We start from the raw sequence: 20873 nt of genomic DNA on the forward strand, positions 1-20873 counted from the left end.
GGCTTATTATCCGGGGATGTCTTATTTTTGGGGAAACAAGGTAGTCAGCTCTGGCGTACAGTGGGGCACACAACTCACCTAACTGCCATTTTGCTTAGTGACAGAAACGTGGGGCTCAGCTGCAGTCGTAAGTCCAGGACTACCCCTATCCCTTTAGTCTGCCTATCCCATCGACTTCCTTTCCTGCCACAGATCAGCTCATCTCAAACCCCACCTCGTTGGATTCACATCACATGGCTCCCGACACTTTGCAGAGCTTCTGCGAAAACTAATAGATTTCCAGCAGAGATTCAAAGGGTTTGCGCGCAGGATGAAACCGCCCGGCTGCCGCGTGAGAAAATGCAGCATTTTCAGGAGATGCACAACCCGTTATTTTATTTTATTTTATTTCTTCAAACAGAACTCCGAGTTTAATGGAACCCAAAAATAGTGCTTTTTTAAAAAAATCAGCCCATCCTTCTTAGCTTAAGGCGAATGGCATGTAAGTCATCAAAAAATATTTTGAGGATCTGAAGGTTGAACGCGAGGCAGGCTTATCACAACCAATCAAGCACAGTGGCATCAGGCCTTCGGGAGCAAATGAATGTAATAATAATTTAATCAGGCCTTCCCTCAGAACAGAAACACAGAGCAGAATGCATACGTCGCTTCATCTGTTTGTACCTTCTCGTTTTTAACTGCAGAACTGCAGAAAAAAAAAACAACAACTGCTACCAACCTGCCTTCCATTAAGGACCTGTATACTGCACGAGTTCAAAAAGAGGGCTGTGAAAATATCTACAGACCCCTCGCATCCTGGACATAAACTGTTTCAACTCCTATCCTCAAAACGACGCTATAGAGCATTGCACACCAAGACAACTAGACACAAGGACAGTTTTTTCCCCAAATGCCATCACTCTGCTAAACAAATAATTCCCTCAACACTGTCAAACTATTCACTAAGGCTGCATTAATCCTCTCATCGTTCTTATCACCCATCTCCTCCCACTTACGACTGCATGACTGTAACCTTGTTGCTGGTATCCTTACGATTTAGATAGACTGTTTTCTAATAAGTTTTGATTGCTTATTTGTTCCCTATGACTATCATTAAGTGTTGTACCTTATGATTCTTGACGAACATATTTTTTCTTTTATGTACACTGAGAGTGTATGCACCAAGACAAATTCTTTGTGTGTCCAATCGCACTTGGCCAATAAAGAATTCTATTCTATTCTATTCTATTCTATTCTATTCTATTCTATTCTATTCTATTCTATTCTATTCTATTCTATTCTATTCTATTCCATCCCATCCCATCCCATCCCATATTCTATTCTATTCTATTCTATTCTATTCTATTCTATTCTATTCTATTCTATTCTATTCTATTCTATTCTATTCTCTATTCCATTCCATTCTTTATTCCATTTCATATTCTATTCTATCCTATCCTATCCTATCCTATCCTATCCTATCCTATCCTATCCTATCCTATCCTATCCTATCCTATCCTATTCTATTCTATTCCATTCCATTCCATTCCATTCCATTCCATTCCATTCTCTATTCTATTCTATTCTATTCTATTCTATTCTATTCTATTCTATTCTATTCTATTCCATTCCATTCCATTCCATTCCATTCCATTCCATCCCATCCCATATTCTATTCTATTCTATTCTATTCTATTCTATTCTATTCTATTCTATTCTATTCTATTCTATTCTATTCTATTCTATTCTATTCTATTCCATTCCATTCTATTTTAAACAAGGAGAAGGACCATCGCCTTCCTTTAGCAAACAGCCTTAAAATACGATACTGTAGTAAGCAAAATTTAAGGAATTACTGCTAGGGATCACAGAAATTGCTGTGGGGATTACTAGATCCACATCCGTTCTGTATGATGTAGACCCGTGTTTCTCAACCTTGGGAATTTTAAGATGTGGGGACTTCAACTCCCAGAATTCCCCAGCCAGCAATCCTCCCAGCAGGAGAATTCTGGGAATAGAAACCTTCCCATCTTAAAGGTCCTAAAGTTGAGAAACCCAAAGATAGACCAAATATGCACAATCGCTAACAACTGCTAACTTTTAGCAGTCCATCTCCAGAAGAAATAATATCTTGGGCCCGGTAATAATTATTTTCTTTCTTTTTCTTTCTTTTTTTTTTTTTTTGGGAACCTTATTGCTTACCGCAAAATGTAAACCAGGCACCCGTGTTACTGAAGGAGATTAATCCTAAAGCTTAATTGGAAACCGAAGGCTGTCAGAATCATTCCTTCCAATTTATTTATAACGGAGAAGACTCGCTGATCATTGCCCCCAGTCAATTACATCACGGACTTAAAAATGAATTTTCTAATATTAGATGAAGTTCCAGGCGGCGGTCTTCCTCAGAACGAAGGTTCCACTGAGCAAAATCGATGCAGTTAGGCTGTCCGTATTTTTCGTCTAGATAATTCCAAGCCGTAAAGCTGGTTTATTTATAACTGCAGCGTGCTTGGCGCTTCACAAAAACAGTAGGGACAGGCCCCCTATGCAGTGGGTTTATAAAATATTTAAGCGATCCATAAATAATGTTTATACCCATTTGCAACCTAGAATATTTAAACTTTTTGTAAATAATTTCCATCCAATGACAGCGGAGCTTGCCAGCGAGCTGATTTTTTTTTTAAAAAAAATGGGGTTGTTTCAGTGGTGGGTTTCAATTTTTTTTTTTTACTACCGGTTCTGTGGGTGTGGCTTGGTGGGTGGGTGTGGTGTGCCTTGGTGGGCGTGGCTTGGTGGGTGTGGCAGGGGAAGGATACTGCAAAATCTCCATTCCCACCCCACTCCTGGGAGAAGGATATTGCAAAATCTCCATTCCTATCCTATTTCCTGGGGTAAAATCCCCATTCCCACCCCACTCCTGGGAGAAGATATTGCAAAATCCCCATTCCCTCCCCACTCTTGGGGGAAGAGTATTGCAAAATCTCCATTCCCACCGCACTCTGGGGCCAGCCAGAGGTGGTATTTGCCGGTTCTCCGAACTACTCAAAATTTCTGCTACCGGTTCTCCAGAACCTGCCAGAACCTGCTGCATTCCACCCCTGCCTTTAAAGCTCTTTGTGGCATAGGTCCAGGATATCTGCTGGGCGGCAACTAGAGGCTCAGAGGTTAAGACACTGAGGTTGTCCGCTGGAAAGCCGGCAGCCCAAGTTCAAGACTCAGGTGCCACACCACAGGGTGAGCTCCCATCCTTACCTCAGCTCCTGCCAAACTAGCAGTTCAAAAGCATGCCAATGTGAGTAGATAAATAGGTACCTCTTTGGGTGTGGAGATAACTTAAGAGCTCCATGACATGCCGAAATTCTATTCTATTCTATTCTATTCTATTCTATTCTATTCTATTCTATTCTATTCTATTCTATTCTACTCTACTCTACTCTACTCTACTCTACTCTACTCTACTCTACTCTACTCTATTCTATTCTATTCTATTCTATTCTATTCTATTCTATTCTATTCTATTCTTTCAATAAAGACATGCGAAACATGAAGTGAAGCAACAACAAATGTCTCTCAAAACAGCAACTCCACCGACTCTTTTGAGGAGGACCTGGAACATCTAATAAAAGGCGCAGGACATTCCTTCCCTCATCCAGATGGCCTTCCCTAAGACAGTGGGCAACATTCATCCTAAGGAGGTATGCAAGAAATATGCCCAGCAGGAAGCAAACCCACAGCTGGTCCTCACCTGTTCCAAAATGACGTTTATCCTTTCCACTTCGCAATCGATCAAGTACTTCTTCTCTTGCCGCTTGTCCATTTCTTCGATGATTGCCTTAAACTCCTGAACATCTTTGATGCTTCCCACCGATCGGGCCGTCACTTGCCAATTATTTTGCACAGCAGCTTCCATAATTGCTTGGAGGATGGAAAAACCTAAGGCAAATGAAAACAAAGAGGATGAGAGGAGTTACAAGAAATGAAAACTCAAGTTTTGGGTTTTAAAGAAGCTCTTGTTTAGAAGTTTGATCGCCACGAAACAAAGGCCTAGGCTGGGGAGTTAAAAATAATCCCCTCCCCCAGTTGAAAGCTGAACACCAGTGACCTGAGTAGTAAAACAGTAGTAAAGCAAAGCACAAACAGCAAGACAGACTTGATAAGCATCCGAGTCTTAATTTTTTGATAGCAACTACCAGGACAGCATAGGAGTAGGTGACTGCATGTTCTCCAGATAGCAATAGCCCTTATATACTGCTTCACAGTGCTTCACAGCCCTCTCTAAGCGGTTTACAGAGTCAGCATACTGCCCCCAACAATCTGGGTCCTCATTTTATCGACCTCGGAAGGATGGAAGGCTGAGTCAAACTTGAACCGGTCAAGATCGAACTGCCTGCAGTGGGCAGAGTTAGTCTGCAATACTGCATTCTAATCACTGGGAAGGGAGGGAGGGTAGGAGAAAGGAAGGAAGGAAGGAAGGAAGGAAGGAAGGAAGGAAGGAAGGAAGGAAGGAAGGAAGGAAGGAAGGGCAATAGCAATAGCACTTAGACTTATATACCGCTTCATAGTGCTTTACAGCCCTCTCTAAGCAGTTTACAGAATCAGCCTATTCCCCCCAACAATCTGGGTCCTCATTTTATCAGCCTCAGGAGGATGGAAGGATCAGTCAACCCTGAGTTGGTCAGGATTGAACATTTGGCAGTAGGCAGAGTTAACTTGCAATACTGCATTCTAACTACTGCATCACCAAGCAGTGGTGGACACCAACTTCACAGTCCCTTACCATTGAATCACACTATGGGAATTAAAGCCTCACATGTCTGGGGGAAACAAAGATGCTTTAATTCAATATTTATCCAGACCTACCCTTCCATCACAGTCCTAGGTTACCCGATTTCCAAAACTGGAGCAGAACGACAGCCAGTGAAAGGTTTTAAAATGGCACAGACTACATTCCCAGATATAGGAAAATGCCAATTAAGTTATTACGGTGAATATCCAAGGCGCAAAATAAGGGGCCTGTGCTTTTACCGAGATTCTTTTTTTTTTTTTAATTTCATGTGGTGTGTTTTTTAAAAAAAGTAATCATATTAAATAACACTTGTAAAGCTCCCATTAAGGTAATATCGACTCATTTAGCCGTTTCAACAGAGCAGAAAGGAAGCGGGGAAAGAACAAAGCGGGTCACAGTGGGAAGTTTATGCTTGCAAGTGGGCAATTCACTTGCCATGAACAATGGAGGCTGGGATTTAAGCAGACTGAGTCAAACTCCAGAGAGATGACTGCAGAGCAACTGGGAAAGTGTAATTTCTCCCTTGAAGGCTATCTATGAAGCTTCCTTCCTTCCTTCCTTCCTTCCTTCCTTCCTTCCTTCCTTCCTTCCTTTTTCTTCTTCTTCTGCAGAGCAACTGGGAAAGGGTAATTTCTCCCTTGAAGACTATCTATGAAGCTTCCTTCCTTCCTTCCTTCCTTCCTTCCTTCCTTCCTTCCTTCCTTCCTTCCTTCCTTCCTTTTTCTTCTTCTTCTGCAGAGCAACTGGGAAAGGGTAATTTCTCCCTTGAAGGCTATCTATGAAGCTTCCTTCCTTCCTTCCTTCCTTCCTTCCTTCCTTCCTTCCTTCCTTCCTTCCTTCCTTCCTTCCTTCCTTCCTTCCTTTTTCTTCTTCTGCAGAGCAACTGGGAAAGTGTAATTATTCCCTTGAAGGCTATCTATGAAGCTTCCTTCCTTCCTTCCTTCCTTCCTTCCTTCCTTCCTTCCTTCCTTCCTTCCTTCCTTCCTTTTTCTTCTTCTTCTGCAGAGCAACTGGGAAAGTGTAATTATTCCCTTGAAGGCTATCTATGAACCCTTCCTTCCTTCCTTCCTTCCTTCCTTCCTTCCTTCCTTCCTTCCTTCCTTTTTCTTCTTCTGCAGACCAACTGGGAAAGTGTAATTTCTCCCTTGAAGGCTATCTATGAACCTTCCTTCCTTCCTTCCTTCCTTCCTTCCTTCCTTCCTTCCTTCCTTCCTTCCTTCCTTCCTTCTCCTTCTTCTTCTGCAGAGCATCTGGGAAAGTGTAATTTTTCCCTTGAAGGCTATCTATAAATCAATCTTTCTTTCTTTCTTTCTTTCACTTGCTTTTGTGCTCTTAAAAGGACATGGTGGCTCAGTGGCTAAGATGTTGTGCTTGTTGATCGAAAGGTTGGCAGTTCAGCGGTTCGAATCCTTAGTGCCACGTAATGGGTGAGCTCCAGTTCCTTGTCCCAGTTTCTGCCTACCTAGCAGTTCAAAAACACATAAAAATGCAAGTAGAAAAATAGGGACCACCTTTGGTGGGAAGGTAACAGTGTTCTGTGCGCCTTTGGCGTTTAGTCATGCTGGCCACATGACCACGGAGACATCTTCGGACAGCGCTGGCTCTTTGGCTTTGAAATGGAGATGAGCACCGCCCCCTAGAGTCAGGAACGACTAGCACATATGTCCGAGGGGAACCTTTACCTTTACCTTTACTTGGTGCCCTTTGCAAAAGAGATCCAATCCCCAGCTCTTTGAAGCACAGCCTATTTTAAATTATAACTTTTGAGCCGGGTTTTCAGGCTCCCTTAACGATGCCTTGACTTTTGCATTTCAGTGGTTCTTAGATCTTCGCGAGTTGCACTTTATTACCTCACAATTAATACATGTTGTGCATGGGAATAGAGCCTGTCTTCCTCACACTCTCCAGAGACGGGTAAAACAGAAGATTTACATATGTATAATACAATGAATCCCAGTCTTCCTTAACATCGTATTTTACAAAGATGGCTGTGATGGGTGAGACAACATTACAATTCCGCTACTTGTCAGAGAAAAAAGTAGATACAAGGCTTGGTTACTCATCAGCTTACAAATGACTCATTTGATAGTTGAAAACTCCAAGTGCAATTAAAGTAAAAATTTACATCTTTTTTTTTTAAACTAAAGGGAGAACAATTGCTGCTTTACTACGTGTGCTTTAAAAGTGTCGAATGTTGTACTTCCGTTGTCCTTAAGACAACCTGCAAATGAAGTTGAAGGCCCATGATTCTTAAAAATAGAGAGACACGATCACCCGAAAAACTCTAGATTTCTATGCAAATGTTCCTGAAAGCTTTGGATTTAAACAGAAGAGTCCTCCATAAAAATTTAGAGCAGTGATGGCGAACCTTTTCGGCACTGAGAGCCGAAAAGGGAGCGTGCGCGTGGCACCGAGTGCTGAAAAGGGAGCACTGTGCATGTGCTCGTCAGGGCCGCGACCAGAAAGAGGAGCTGCCAGGGGGCATGTTCACCAGTGGTGGATTTCAAAAAATTTTACTACCGGTTCTGTGGGTGTGGCTTGGTGGGCGTGGCAGGGGAAGGATACTGTAAAATCTCCATTCCATCCCCAATCCCCCCCCATAGGAAATACTGTAAAAGAGGAGCAAACAGGGAGTGGGCTTTTGCAGGAAACAACTCATTCGTTCCGTGACTCTGAGAGACTCTGTGCCAAGTTTTGCCTTGTTCTGCAGTTGGAAACAAGTTAGTGGCAGCTTGCCAAGCGAGATAAAGTCTGTGTTGATAAATATTCCTTTGAAAAATGGTTTGCTGACTGTGAATGAAAGGAATTCACAGTCGTGTAAATAAAAGAGGTTTTGCTGGGATGAATTCCTGCCTCCTGCTTGTTAAGGGAGCCTAGGCCAAAACAGCTAGGGATTACGGGGTCATTAAAAGAAGAAGATGATGATTGTTAACCATCACGCGTAAAACTGCCCATTTCATGGACAAAAGAAGAGCTGCTAAGCTGAGCATTTAAAACCACATCCTTGGCTCATCAACAGTCCCGCAAGCCTTTGACTTGTCTTAGGTACATGATAAACAGAAACAACCTGAGCTCTCTAGCTGCAAATGGGGGAACAAAATAAATAAATACCACATCTGATCTACTATTTCAAGCCCTTTCCTTTGAGACCAAATTGTCCTCCAGGAAGATCTAGCTTAGATGAAAAAAAGAGAGCCTCACACCTGGTTTAGTCACACCCCCAAAGCGTGTAAACACCAGTCTTTTTCAAAAGCCGAAACGGGAGAGAGAGAGAATACACCTTCTACGGAAGACTCTCGGTTCTTAGCTTCTTATTCTCCCTCTGGCAGGGATGGGCCAAATAAACGCGCACAAGCACATAAAGCTCAGAAACCATGCTTGATGAGAGATCAGGGAGCGGCCTACTGAAGGCAATCGAGCAAATGAAGGAGCCAGCAAAAGCTTTCCATGGAATGGCTACAGTGACACATATCTGCAGTGAGATGCACATTTTTATGACAGGCCCTGGGTCTGTTCCCAGAGAACCTCATGTAGATTAGGCCTTTTCTGCCTAACCTTCCTCCACTTCCAACATATTTCCGCTGCCCATAATGGAGAGAGAGAGGAGGAAGGGCTCCAAACAGAAAGACATGGATATTATTCTTGTTTGAAGCTTGTTTGAAGACAGGGAAGATATACATACAGCTACCCTCTTAGGTTCAATAACATCTACTTGTTCAGGAGCAGCCAAGTTGAAGGACAATTCCACTTTTTGTCACAAGTTGATGTGCCTCCAGCAAAATAGAAGGAACTGTCTGTTTTCTTGAGATAATGTATCTCATTCTGTCAGGCGCTGGCCAAATCCTGATGCCTTTCCTCAGAACAGAACTTGGATTTGTTTATTTTCTCTTCCTTTTAACTTCCAAGGGTCACAGTGGACATCTCTGGGATGTGGTGACCTCATCAGGGCAGGATTTACTTTTGCTGCCATTTGGAGAAGGCTGGAGAGCTTAGGGGGATTAATCCAAGTAAAGATATAAAGATTATTCCAGGTTTGATTTATATTTGAGAGCGAAGAAGGAGGAGGAGAGAGAGGGGAAGGGAGGGGAAGGAAAGGTCGGTGCTGATGTTCAATGTTGTAGCCAGATGTCAGAAGTGTGACATTGGAGACATCTCAAATGATTTAAAAAAAAAATGGGTAAGGGCTTCATGCGGCCTACAGAATAACAGAGTTGGAAGGGACTTTGGAGGTCTTCTAATCCAACCCCCTGCTCAGGCAGGAAACCCTACGTCACTTCAGACAAATGGTTATCCAATATCTTCCAGTGTTGGAGCATTTACAACTTCTGGAGGCAAGTTATTCCACTGATTAATTGTTCTAACTGTCAGGAAATTTCTCCTTAGTTCTAGGTTGCTTCTCTCCTCGATGAGTTTCCATCCGTTGCTTCTTGTCCTGCCTTCGGGTGCTTTGTCCCCTTCTTCTTTGTGGCAGCCCCTCAAATATAGGAACACTGTTGACATGTCATTGCTCATGTTGGTTGATTTCTCCTGATGTAGCTACGTATTGTCCAGGCAGGATTTTAGGCTGACTTGGAGAAAGATTTTGCAAGGACACTCTCTCTGTGGCACAGTTTTTCCCTCATGGAAATGTATGACATGACTGAGATTTGAAGAGGAAAAGTTGCTGGTAGAAATCGCTTGCTATGAAGAGTTCACAACACACTCGTCAATTTGGCAAGTGCGAAATCACAAAGGGGAGGTTGCAGAAATAACAAAACAACAACAGTAACGACTGCTGTTGGCTGGCGCCGAAGCGGAGATGCAAATGACTATCGGCCTGCTCCTGTTTATGTATTTATGTGAGGAAAAAGAGATCTAATTAGGAATCCTGCAGTTAGCAATTAGTGGGTTGGAGGACAATCCCAGATCGTTGTGGGAGCCGGTTGATCTCTGTTCCGGGAAGGCTGAAGGCTTGAAGTCAGGAACTGCAGAGTTCTATAATCAGGTAGCTTTCAGCAGGAGGTGAGAGCGGCTGCTTAAAAAGAAAACAGCTGAAGTCTGTTCAAAGACCCTCAAAAAATACATCCAGGGAAAGGCAAAAAGAGAGTTGATTGAGTGAGTTACAAAACATCTTCCTTATTCATCAAAAATCTCCTAGTTTTTTTTTTTTTTTAAAGACTCAGATTCCCTACTTTGAAATTATTTTAATGATACATTTGCAATTTTAGGGGCAAGTCTTTCTTTCTTTCTTTCTTTTTTCTTCCTTCCTCCCTCCCTGCCTCCCAGTCCCCTCTCCCGTCTGCTCTCCCTCCCTCCCTCCCTCTCCTCCCGCTCTTCCTCTATTTCTTTCTTTTTTCTTCCTCCCTCCCTCCCTCCCTCCCCCTTCCTTTCTTTCTCCCTCCCTCCCTCCCTTTCCTCCCTTCCTTCCTCCCTCCCTGCCTCCCACTCCCCTCTCCCTTTTGCTCTCCCTCCCCTCCCGCTCTTCCTCTCTTCCTCTCTTTCTTTCTTTTTTCCTTCCTCCTGCTTTCTCTCCCTCCCTCCCTCCCTCTCTCCCTCTCCTTCCTTTCTTTCTACCTCCCTCCATCCCTTTCCTCCCTTCCTTACTCCCCCTTCCCCTCCCCTCCCCTCCCCTCCCCCTCCCCCTCCCCCTCCCCTCCCCTCCCTTTCCTTTCCTTTCCTTTCCTTTCCTTTCCTTTCCTTTCCTTTCCTTTCCTTTCCTTTCCTTTCCTTTCCTTTCTTTTCCTCCCTCCCTTCTCTTCCTCCCTCCCTTTCTTTTCTTGGAGGATCTCCACAATAGAAAGAAGATGAAAGTAAAACACATAAAAATCCAGAGGACTGCAGGAGGCCATCGTGGTCAAAAATGGAGCCTTGAAGAGTGACGTTGAGCTGGCCACACCCCCTGGCCAAGCTCCCCCACCCCGGCCTTCCAAGATCAAACACAACCCTGATGTGGCCCTTAATGAAATCAAGTTTGACACCCCTGGTCTAAACAGTTCTAATATTTGTTCGAGAACTCGGATTCAAACACTACTTTGCTTACATTGCTTCAATAGAATCCCCCTCATACTTTAATGGTGTTAAAGAAAGATTCATGCATTTCTTACTGGCAAAAATATGCAATGAAAGTGTAATAAATACAAATAATTTCCAAAGCATACATCATCTTAAATTACTTACCGAGGAAATTAATATTTTTTTTTGGTTATACTTCTGCCTGCATAATGCTAGATGGCTCTTTTAAAAAATTAAAGTCTCCCAACTGCTGAGTTTAAATAATGATAAACATTATTCCTTTGAAGAAACAATCACAGCAGATTATGGTAATCAAGCCAGGAATAGAATTAGAATAGAATTCATAAAGTATGAATTTCTGTGTTACTTACTGTGCCTTAGATAAATGTCCTAGAAAAATCAAATATTGGGCTATCTGAATTGTCTTCCTGTGTCATCAAAAGAGTCTTGATGCTTAACCTTCATCAGCAATGGTTTAAAAATATACCCTTTCCCTCTTACTAAGCTGCAACTGTAATATATGTTCCAGAGCTTGCAGGATGTCTTCTTCTTTCTTTACATACATACATACATACATACATACGTAAGTGTGTGTGTGTGTGTGTGTGTGTGTATATAAAATAAGTCCCTGTGTGTTGTGGCCCGCCAGTGGCCTGCGTGGATCGTGGCTGATCCCGACGATGAGGAGGCTGGTGTGGTGTCGCGCCAGTAGCCTGTGCAGCCGTTGCTCGCGTCGGACAGCGAGGAGGCAGAAGAGGATGTGGTGCCAGAGGCAGAGACTCAGCCAGGGCCTTCAGAACCCCCAGAGGCTCCTTCAAGTGGAGAGAGTGAAGTGGAGGAGCCTCTCCTCAAAGCTCGAGCATGCAGGGCTGCCAAAAGGCAGGAGTGGCTACTCAGGAGGAGGAGGAGGTCTCCTTGAAAGTAAGGCTTGAAGATAATTGGCCACTCCCTTAGCCTATTTAAGTCACACGCCGTTAGTAAGTTTCTTGCTGGAAACAGCTTGTAATTATCATCAGAGCATTTTTGGAAAAGTCTTATCGTATCTTGTTTTCTGGGCTGGTTGCCAACCTTTGCCAGACTTTGGTTTATTCTTGCTATTTAATAAATTTGATAAGGACCGTTGGTGTGTGTCAATATCCTTGGGAATCCGGACCTGGGGCAGAACACTGTGTTATATTTTTTTGAACCCTGAAATAAATGCTTGGCCTTATTTTCGGGGAGATCTTATTATTTTGGGGCACATAGAGCAAGACGGGACTCCTCTTGCCATCTTATCTGATTTCCAGCTCTGTCTCCCTAACCCTAACCAGAGGAAATGGTGGGGACCAGCTGTGCATGCATTAAAATATTTTCAGGGAGGGCTTATTTTTGGGCGAGGGCTTATTTTCAGAAGAGGGTTTATTTTAGGGGAGGACTTATTATCAAGGGATGTCTTATTTTCGGGGAAACACGGTGTATATATATTGAAACTACCCCAAGCAGATAAAAAAAACAAAACGATTTGCTTCTGAGAATTTTCATTTAAATAAGTTATTTTTAAAAAGGTACCCAGTTATTTTTAAAAAGGTACCTAGTTTTCCTTGGGGATCATCTTATTCTTTAGCAATCAGCTTTGTACTGGCAATGTCATATATTTTTTTCCCCTCTCTCTCTCTCTCTGAACTAGCATGTATGGCTGAATTCCGTATTAATCAACCTGTAATTAAGGTGCTGTGAAATTTAAATGAGCTATTCACAAAAGCTTTCCATCAGAGCGACAATCAAGATCTCGTTTTTGCACAATATAGATAAATACAAACCTGAGATTCGTATTCGTTTCAGAGTTGCGGGTCAAACATGAAACTTTAGATTATGAACACACGTATACACCCACTGCAGGAACCTTAGTAGGGAAAAGATGATTCGGAGGGCGCACTATACAACATGGAACAACTTCAACAACTAGAGAAGCGGTATCTTGAAACTCCTTCATTTCAACCCCAGGAAAACATGTATTTATTTCAAGGAGTTGCCCAACAAGTCCTACTTGTGCACATGTTGTGGTGATCCTAAATGGCCTTCTCCTGTTAAATCTCACGCACCGCGTTGAATGATGAAGACAAAAAATATATCCATTTGGGGAAAGGGCATTGGGTGAAAATTGCTGACCAATATACACTTTTTTATATATATTTAAAGATTTCCTTTTTAAAGAAGCCGGCAAGAACATTCCCAGAATTCATCTACTTCCTCATTCTTTTCTCTGCTTTTTCCATGCTCAAAAAGTTCTGCACAAAGAGTTGCGTTCTCCCCTCTTAGGATGGAATGACTGGAATCAAGACGAATAAACCAATCAAAAGGCTTTCGTGGCTTAAATCTTTAGTTTAAACAATCAGAACTGCTCTCGCTTACAGTATTGATCTTGATCAATTTTCCATTTGCACACATGTTGCCATCTGAAAATTGTTCTCAGATTATCTCCCCGTCATTTATTATCAAACAAGCTCAGCAACGCACCCATGAGAGAGCTTTTCAGAAGGTGATACGATGCGAATTAGTTCAAGAGGAGGTCTTGATGGAAACCAATTTGTGAGAAAGCAAGCTGAGCATCCACTCTAGGCCCATAGGGTGTCACCCTTCCAAGATAGTCCAGATAAGAAGCACCCCCAGGAGGAAATGTCTGTGGAGATGCTCAGTCATCATGGTTGTCCCAAAGGTGTTTTTTCAGGAGGCAACTGCTTTTTTCTTTGAAGACATTTCGCTTCTCATCCAAGAAGCTTCTTCAGCTCTGACTGGATGGTAGGGAATGGAAGGATTTATATTCTCTGCAGCCATTCTCCACCATTCAATCCCCAGGGGTACTAACTCTATCTTGATTGTAAGGTTACATTAACAGAAACTTGCAAGTGAGAAAGTATATCACTCCCCTCTCTATTTAACAGTCAGGAAAAAAAAAGAAGGGACGGTCCTTTTTGAGACATTTGTCACACCTCCATTCCTTCTGTGGGCTACGCTGCCTCTTATTTGATTGTTGCCTGGTGGCGCAGTGGTTAGAATGCAGCATTGCAGGCAAATTCTGCCATGGTGGCGCAGTGGCAAATTCTGCCATGGTGGCACAGTGGTTAGAATGCAGCATTGCAGGCAAATTCTGCCATGGTGGCACAGTGGTTAGAATGCAGCATTGCAGGCAAATTCTGCCAACTGCCACCAGTTTGGCAGTTCAAATCTCAAGGTTAACTCAGTCTTCCATCCTTCGGAGATCAATAAAATGAGGACCCAGATTGTTGGGGGTGGGGGGTGGGGTGGGGGTGGGGGGGGGAGGAATATGCTGACTCTGTAATCCACTTAGAAAGGCTATAAAGCACGGTGCAGAGGTATATAAGTCTAAGTGCTACTGCTGTTGCCTAGTCTTCAGCTCTTCCTCCTGTCTCCCAAGGTCATTCTCCTATCCCATTACAAAGGTTTACAGTGCTGATGGTTGGTCTACTGCAAGGGTCAGCAACCTGCAGCTCTGGAGCTGCATGTGGCTCTTTCACCCCTTTGCTGTGGCTCCTTGTCACTCAAAATATGCGTCACAACCGTCAATGTGTGACACCCGCTGGCCCGTGATTTATTGAGCTTTTCAACCTCCAGTAGGCCAACCATGGATAAATCCAAGAAAATAAAAATTTTAGAAGAAAACAGAACGTTTAATTCAACTACATATGCTAGTTTTGTGGCCGCTCAAGAAATAGTCAGGCACGGGAAGGGTTTTGTGGCTCCCGGTGTTTTCTTTTCTGTGGGAAATGGGTCCAAATGGCTCTTTGAGTGTTTAAGGTTGTAGACCCATGTTCTACTGTAACTACACTTTCTATAGATCTCTCCATCTGGACATCTCTCCTGTTTTTAGTGTCTTTCTCCACTTTTACATAAAATATAAAAAAAACATTTTTATAGTCTCCTTGCTGCTACTCGTGGTGAGGTCTGCTTATCTTCTTTCCTGCTTCTTTACAACTTGGCTTTGGTCCCTTAATTGTACATGTTTCTTGGCATTTAATTCTGCATTATTAACATTTTTTGCTGGGACGTTTCATAAGCCCAGGGCTATTTTTAACACTTCTTCTTGGGTCAAGCCTTCCTTCCACATTCACTGTTTATGAGTTGGATGACATTAATATCCTGTTCTTTATCGCATCAATGTCGCGAAAAGCATAATCTTTAGTTATGAGGCGTTAACTGTACGACCCATTCATATATCGGCTCAGCTCTCCTTTGCTGTCTTAATTTTATTGTGTAAAACCACTTCTTTTTCTTCCCAGAAGATCTACCTCTGCAGATAATTTTGTCAACAGCAGTGTAATTCTTGGAGATATGTCTGGATCCTTCCCCTCCCAAATTAATCCAGAACTCTGCAGTCTTTTCTTTTGCAATCTATTTAATTAATTCTTGGCCCTGCCAAATTGCCCTTCTTCTAGGGATAATTTCAAGCAATATTTCCATGTCCAAAGCCCACGGAAGATAGTATTCCTATTAAAATGGACATCCATGAAATGACTATAATCATAATTTGTTGAAATGAATTAATGATGATTGGGTGTCCTGGGTGCTCTCTGAGCGTGCTTGTTTTCTTGCAGATGTTTCATGACCCATCTAGGTAACATCATCAGTGCTAGAAGACAGTGGGGTACGTGGAGAGGAGGAGGAGGAGGAGGAAGAAGAGTGTGGCATCCTCAGTGCTCTCTGAGCTTGTTTGTTTTTTGGCAGATGTTTCATGACCCATCTAGGTAACATCATCAGTGCTAGAAGACAGTGGGGTGGGTGGAGAGAAGAAGGAAGAAGAAGAGTGTGGGATCCTCGGTGGTCTCTGAGCTTGCTTGCTTATTGCAGACATTTCATGACCCATCTTGGTAACATCATCAATGCTACTAAGGAGTGGGGTTTGCTGTTAGTTTATATTCTGATGACTTTTGGTGAAGCTGGTCTTAGTGATTCTTTGGTTGGGCTGTTTTGCTGTTGGCGTCTTTGGCAGCCTTTTGATGGGGATATCGTTTACTTGAATGTTGGTCTGATGTTAACCTTGAATGTTAGCCTATGCTGATTTGGGTGCTGATTGCTAGTGGAGAGGTGCTTGGTTCTTTTTGTTCCTTTTTGTGCTCGGTGAGAATCTCTTTTGGATAGTCTATCAATGTTGTTAATATCTACGTGTCTCTTGATGGCTTGATTTCTCAGAGTGACCAGCTTCTAAAAATTCCCTGGCGTTTTTAGATTTGGTTTGGTGATCATAATGATCATCGGACAATATTGTATTTATAATACAGGTAGACCCCACGTTACAAACATTCCTTTCAATGACTGTTCAAAGTTACAACAGTGGTGAAGGAAGGGACTTACGACAGGTCCTCAAAGTTTGATAAGGCTTTCTGATAAGCACTGGGAGGCAATGAAGGAAAAAGTTTGGAAAGTACTAATTTAAGGCTTGTGGCCAACTTCTCTTCTGAATGGTGGGATTCAGTCGGTTCGAGCCGGTTCAGGAGAACCGGTTGTTAAATTGCTGGCTGGCTCCACCCCTCCCATCCCTGTCCCTTTCAGGAGTCCCCATGCGCTCCGTTTTGGCACCCAGTAGGCTGGAAGCCTACTAGGCCCAAAATGGGGCATGGGGGAGGTACAGTGCCCCCCCGTGGCCCATTTTTGCAGGAGGTTGCAGGGAGGCCTACTAGGCCCAAAACGGGGCACGGGGGGGTGTCGCGTAGCCCCGCAGCCCGTTTTTTGCTCCCAGGCGGGTGCAAGAGGTCACGTGCTGCCTATCACATCCCCTGGCCATGCCCACCATGGCCACGCCCACTCAGCCGGTTATTAGGGCAGAGACCCGGTTGTTAAATTATTTGAATCATACCACTGTCTCTTCTCCTTTGCCCACCATCTCGATTGGCGGTAGAAGCAAATTTTGTTTGTGCCCGATGTGAAATTTTGTACACTCTGTCCTGGATTGTCTGCCAACTTTTCTCCTTCCCTTCCAGCAAGTTCCCGTTTTCTCTTTCATTTAACCCTGCAGAAACTAGTAAGCAATATCAACTTACGGATTAGCCAGCGAAGTTTGCATGACCGCCAGTGATTGGCCTCCAGTGAGGTCACGGTGTTCTTTTATTAACAAAATTAAAAACATCTAATTATGGTCTCAGTCTGCCTGTATAGATGCCATCATGACAACATGAAGAGCGGCTGATTAAAGCGGGATAAAGTGGGCAGGTGCCATGTTTTTATTTAGAACATGGGGGTTATACCAACGCTCTTGCTGAAACTTTTTCTTTAATTTCCTACTGGTTGGGGGGGGGGCTTCCCCTTCACCTGTTTATCAGCTAATGATTGCAACCGAAGGCAACTAGAGGGAGAAACAGAGTTTGATATTATCATAAGGAATGAGAGAAGTTTTAATAAGAGGCCATTTTGACAAAAAGGAAGGGGAGAAAATTAGAATTAGAATTCTTTATTGGCCAAGGGTGATTGGACACACAAGGAATTGTCTCCGGTGCATAAGCTCTCAGTGTACATAGAAGCAACAAGTGATATTTATTTATTCGCTACTTATTTATTTAGGTATTTATCTTGTCATGTTTATGTAGTGTAAAATTCGAGGTTGTGACCCTTTGAGAGCTGTATGCAATGAAGTTTCATTTTTAATATATCCCGATTAGTGTACATTCAAAATGACAATAAAGCTATTCTATTCTATTCTATGCTATGCTATGCTATGCTATGCTATGCTATGCTATGCTATGCTATGCTATGCTATGCTACGCTACGCTACGCTACGCTACGCTACGCTACTCTTTTCTATATGTCATGATCATAATCATAAGATACATTCATCCCAAATCATAAGATACAACGCTCAGTGATAGTCCTACGATAGTAAATAAGCCATCGACATAAATCATACTAGGATACTAAGCAAAACCATTGATGCAAATCATAAGATACAAGCCACAAAGTTATAGTCATAAGAAGATAAGGAGATAGGTAATAGGAAAGATGAGAAGGATAAATAGTAATACAGTACAGCCAGGGGGTAAAATCCAGCAGGTTCTGACAGGTTCTGGAGAACCAGTAGTGGAAATTTTGAGTAGTTCGGAGAACCGGTAGCGGAAATTTTGAGTAGTTTGGAGAACCGGCAAATACCACCTCTGGCTGACCCCAGAGATTTTGTGGGGAATGGAGATTTTGCAATTTCCTTCCCCTGGAGTCGGGTGGGAATGGAGATTTTGCAGTATCCTTCCCCTGCCACCAAGCCACGCCATGCCCACTAAGCCATGCCCACAGAACCGGTAGTAAAAAAAATTGAATTTCACCACTGAGTACAGCCCTATTAGGTAGTTTGACAAGTGGTTTGGGAATTAGTTATAATAAAATAAATTAATTAAATAAGTAAATAAATAAATAAAAAGATCCATCAACAAGGCAACAGCACCTCAAGGAAGTGATTCAAAGTGACACTTTGAATTTCTGCTCTTTTTTTTTTTAAATGGCATTACCACCATGCAGTGAAGGTAGGTCCCCATCGCAAAGATAACTGTTTGAAACATGCAGCATAGATTTTAACACAATAACAGAATAACTGAGTTATAACTGTCCAGGTAGGAAACCCTCTACAATTCCAGACAAATGATTCTCCAATCTTTTCTTAAAAACCTCCAATGCACAACTGCTGGAAGTAAATCCTTCCACTTTTTCTGGTCTATTTTTCATATTTTTCTAAAGCGCGTCTTTTATTGACTTTGTGGAACTCTAGAAAGATCACCAAATGGGGGAAAAAAATGTCATTATATATTTGGTTATAAAATTTGCAAAAGAGTATGAAGATTCTCGTGGCGTCTTGTTTTCTGATTTCTGCAGAATCCTTAAACACCTTAAATGTGTTTAACCTTCTAAATGTGGCTTCCTTCAGTCCAAGGGCCTGATACAGTCCAGCTGCGAACCTAAGCCTGAAGCTCAGATTTATGGCTTCTAATACAAAATGCTCCCACCGGGGCTGAGAAAATAGAAGTAGACTTTTATATTTTTATTACTTACCATTCTGCTTGTTGGCCCTCTGCTACACTCTGAATTATTTGAGCCGTGGTGACGCAGCAGTTAGAATGCAGTATTGCAGGCTAACTCTGCCTACTGCCAGGAGTTCGATCCTGACCTGCTCAAGGTAGACTCAGCCTTCCATCCTTCTGAGATTGGTAAAATGAGGACTCAGATTGTTGGGGGGCAATAGGTTGACTCTGTAAACCACTTAGAGTGGGCTGTAATGTAGTATATAAATCTAAGGGGTAGTGCTAAGAAGGGAGGGAGGGAGGAAGGAAGGAGGGAGGGAGGGAGGGAAGGAGGGAGGGAAGGAAGGAAGGAAATGGAGGGGGAGGAAGGAAGGAAGGGAGGGAGGGAGGGTGGGAGAGAGAGCTGTGGTGGTACGGTGATTAGAATGCAGCATTGCAGACTAATTCTGCCAACTGACAGGAGTTCGATCCTGCCTGGCTCAAGGTTGACTCAGCCTTCCATCCTTCCGAGGGTGGGTAAAATGAGGACCAGATTGTTGGGGGCAAGAGGCTGATTCTGTCATCCGCTTAGAGAGGGCTGTATAAGCACCATGAAGCGGTATATAAGTCTAAAGTGCTAATGCTATTATTTCCTTTACTCCCGATGGCTTTCCAGATTTCTAGAGAATTCTTTTTTTTTTCATGATATTTTGGCACTTCGGTTCTTTTAGGGTGAGATTTTGCAAAATAAACTATTCCATCCACTGGAGAATATTCTACAAAATAACCGACTTCCTTTGTCTGTGCAATTGTGTAAGGAGTATGGAAGATGACCTTAGCGCAGATATGAAGGCTCTGATGCTTAGACAAAAGGGAATAAAACATTTTTTTCAAAAAATCCAGAATGCCCAGCTAATGTTTGGAAGTGGTTCAGACCACTCCCTCACGGGGGGTGAAATCAAAATATTTCCTAAACCGGTTCTGTGGGCATGGAAGGAGAAGGATATTTTGATTGCAAAATCTCCATTCCCACCCCACTCCTGGGAGAAGGATACTGCAAAATCTCCATTCCCACCCTACTTCAGGGGAAGGATACTGCAAAAATCTCCATTCCCACCCCACTCCTGGGGGAATGATACTGCAAAATCTCCATTCCCACCCACTCCTGGGGGAAGGATACTGCAAAATCTCCATTCCCACCCCAATCCAGGGGAAGGATACTGCAAAATCTCCATTCCCACCCCACTCCAGGGGAAGGATACTGCAAAATCTCCATTCCCACCCCACTCCAGGGGAAGGATACTGCAAAATCTCCATTCCCACCCCACTCCACGAGTAGGAGATTGCAAAATCTCTATTCCCACCCCACTCCAGGGGAAGGATACTGCAAAATCTCCATTCCCACCCCACTCCAGGGGAAGATAACTGCAAAATCTCCATTCCCTCCCAGTCCTGGGGGAAGGATATTGCAAAATCTCCATTCCCAACCCCACTCTGGGGCCAGCCAGAGGTGGTATTTTGCAGGTTCTCCAAACTACTCAAAATTTCCGCTACCGGTTCTTCAGACCTGTCAGAACCTGCTGGATTTCACCTCTGCTCCCTCATTCACTGAACTATACAAAGGAGGAAGGGGGGAAAAAATCCAATATGGTCAGCGAACACAACTTGCTTGGATCCAGCAGCTAATCTGGGTCACATGATAAACTCCGAATAAAGTACTTTGATTGAAAAAGCTTTTTATAAAATGCTCGGTCATTTTCTCCACATTGGAAGCTCAGGGCTTTGATTGAAATTGGGGGGGAACCACCTGCCATCAACCACAATCGAGGTAGATTCCATGACTTCGGGGGTTCTTCGTAACAGACCGGAGGGTGGAATTCAGACACCTTGGCCGATTCCCATCTCTATTTTTACCGAAGTCTTTTCCTCAACAATACTTGATAAAGCACCTGCAGTGTTATCTTCTCTCTGTCGCCTGGATATATGAAAGGAACTGCAACGGGCGTTTCCTGACAGCCGCTCTAAAACATTCACTGCATTATTTATTTATTTTAATGGGCCAGGAATAGGATGAACTCAGAAGGGGTTTCCTGAGAACTGCCGTCTATGATATTGTCATTATGTAAGGGAATGTGGGACAAGCT

General features: G+C 43.1%; 1 protein-coding gene across 1 annotated transcript in view; it reads right to left on the reverse strand.

Moving 5' to 3' along the window:
* Positions 1 to 20873, reverse strand: part of GRIA3 (glutamate ionotropic receptor AMPA type subunit 3) — a 160391-nt gene that overhangs the window by 79117 nt on the left and 60401 nt on the right. Inside the window, exon 3 of the mRNA XM_070952128.1 lies at positions 3725 to 3912. Coding sequence (XP_070808229.1) covers positions 3725 to 3912 — 188 coding nt within the window. The remainder of the gene's footprint in view (positions 1 to 3724; positions 3913 to 20873) is intronic.

The sequence above is a fragment of the Pituophis catenifer genome, unplaced genomic scaffold (genome assembly GCF_029215685.1).
Source record: "Pituophis catenifer annectens isolate HBS135680 unplaced genomic scaffold, rPitCat1.0.hap2 SCAF_11, whole genome shotgun sequence".
NCBI classification, from domain to species: domain Eukaryota; kingdom Metazoa; phylum Chordata; class Lepidosauria; order Squamata; family Colubridae; genus Pituophis; species Pituophis catenifer.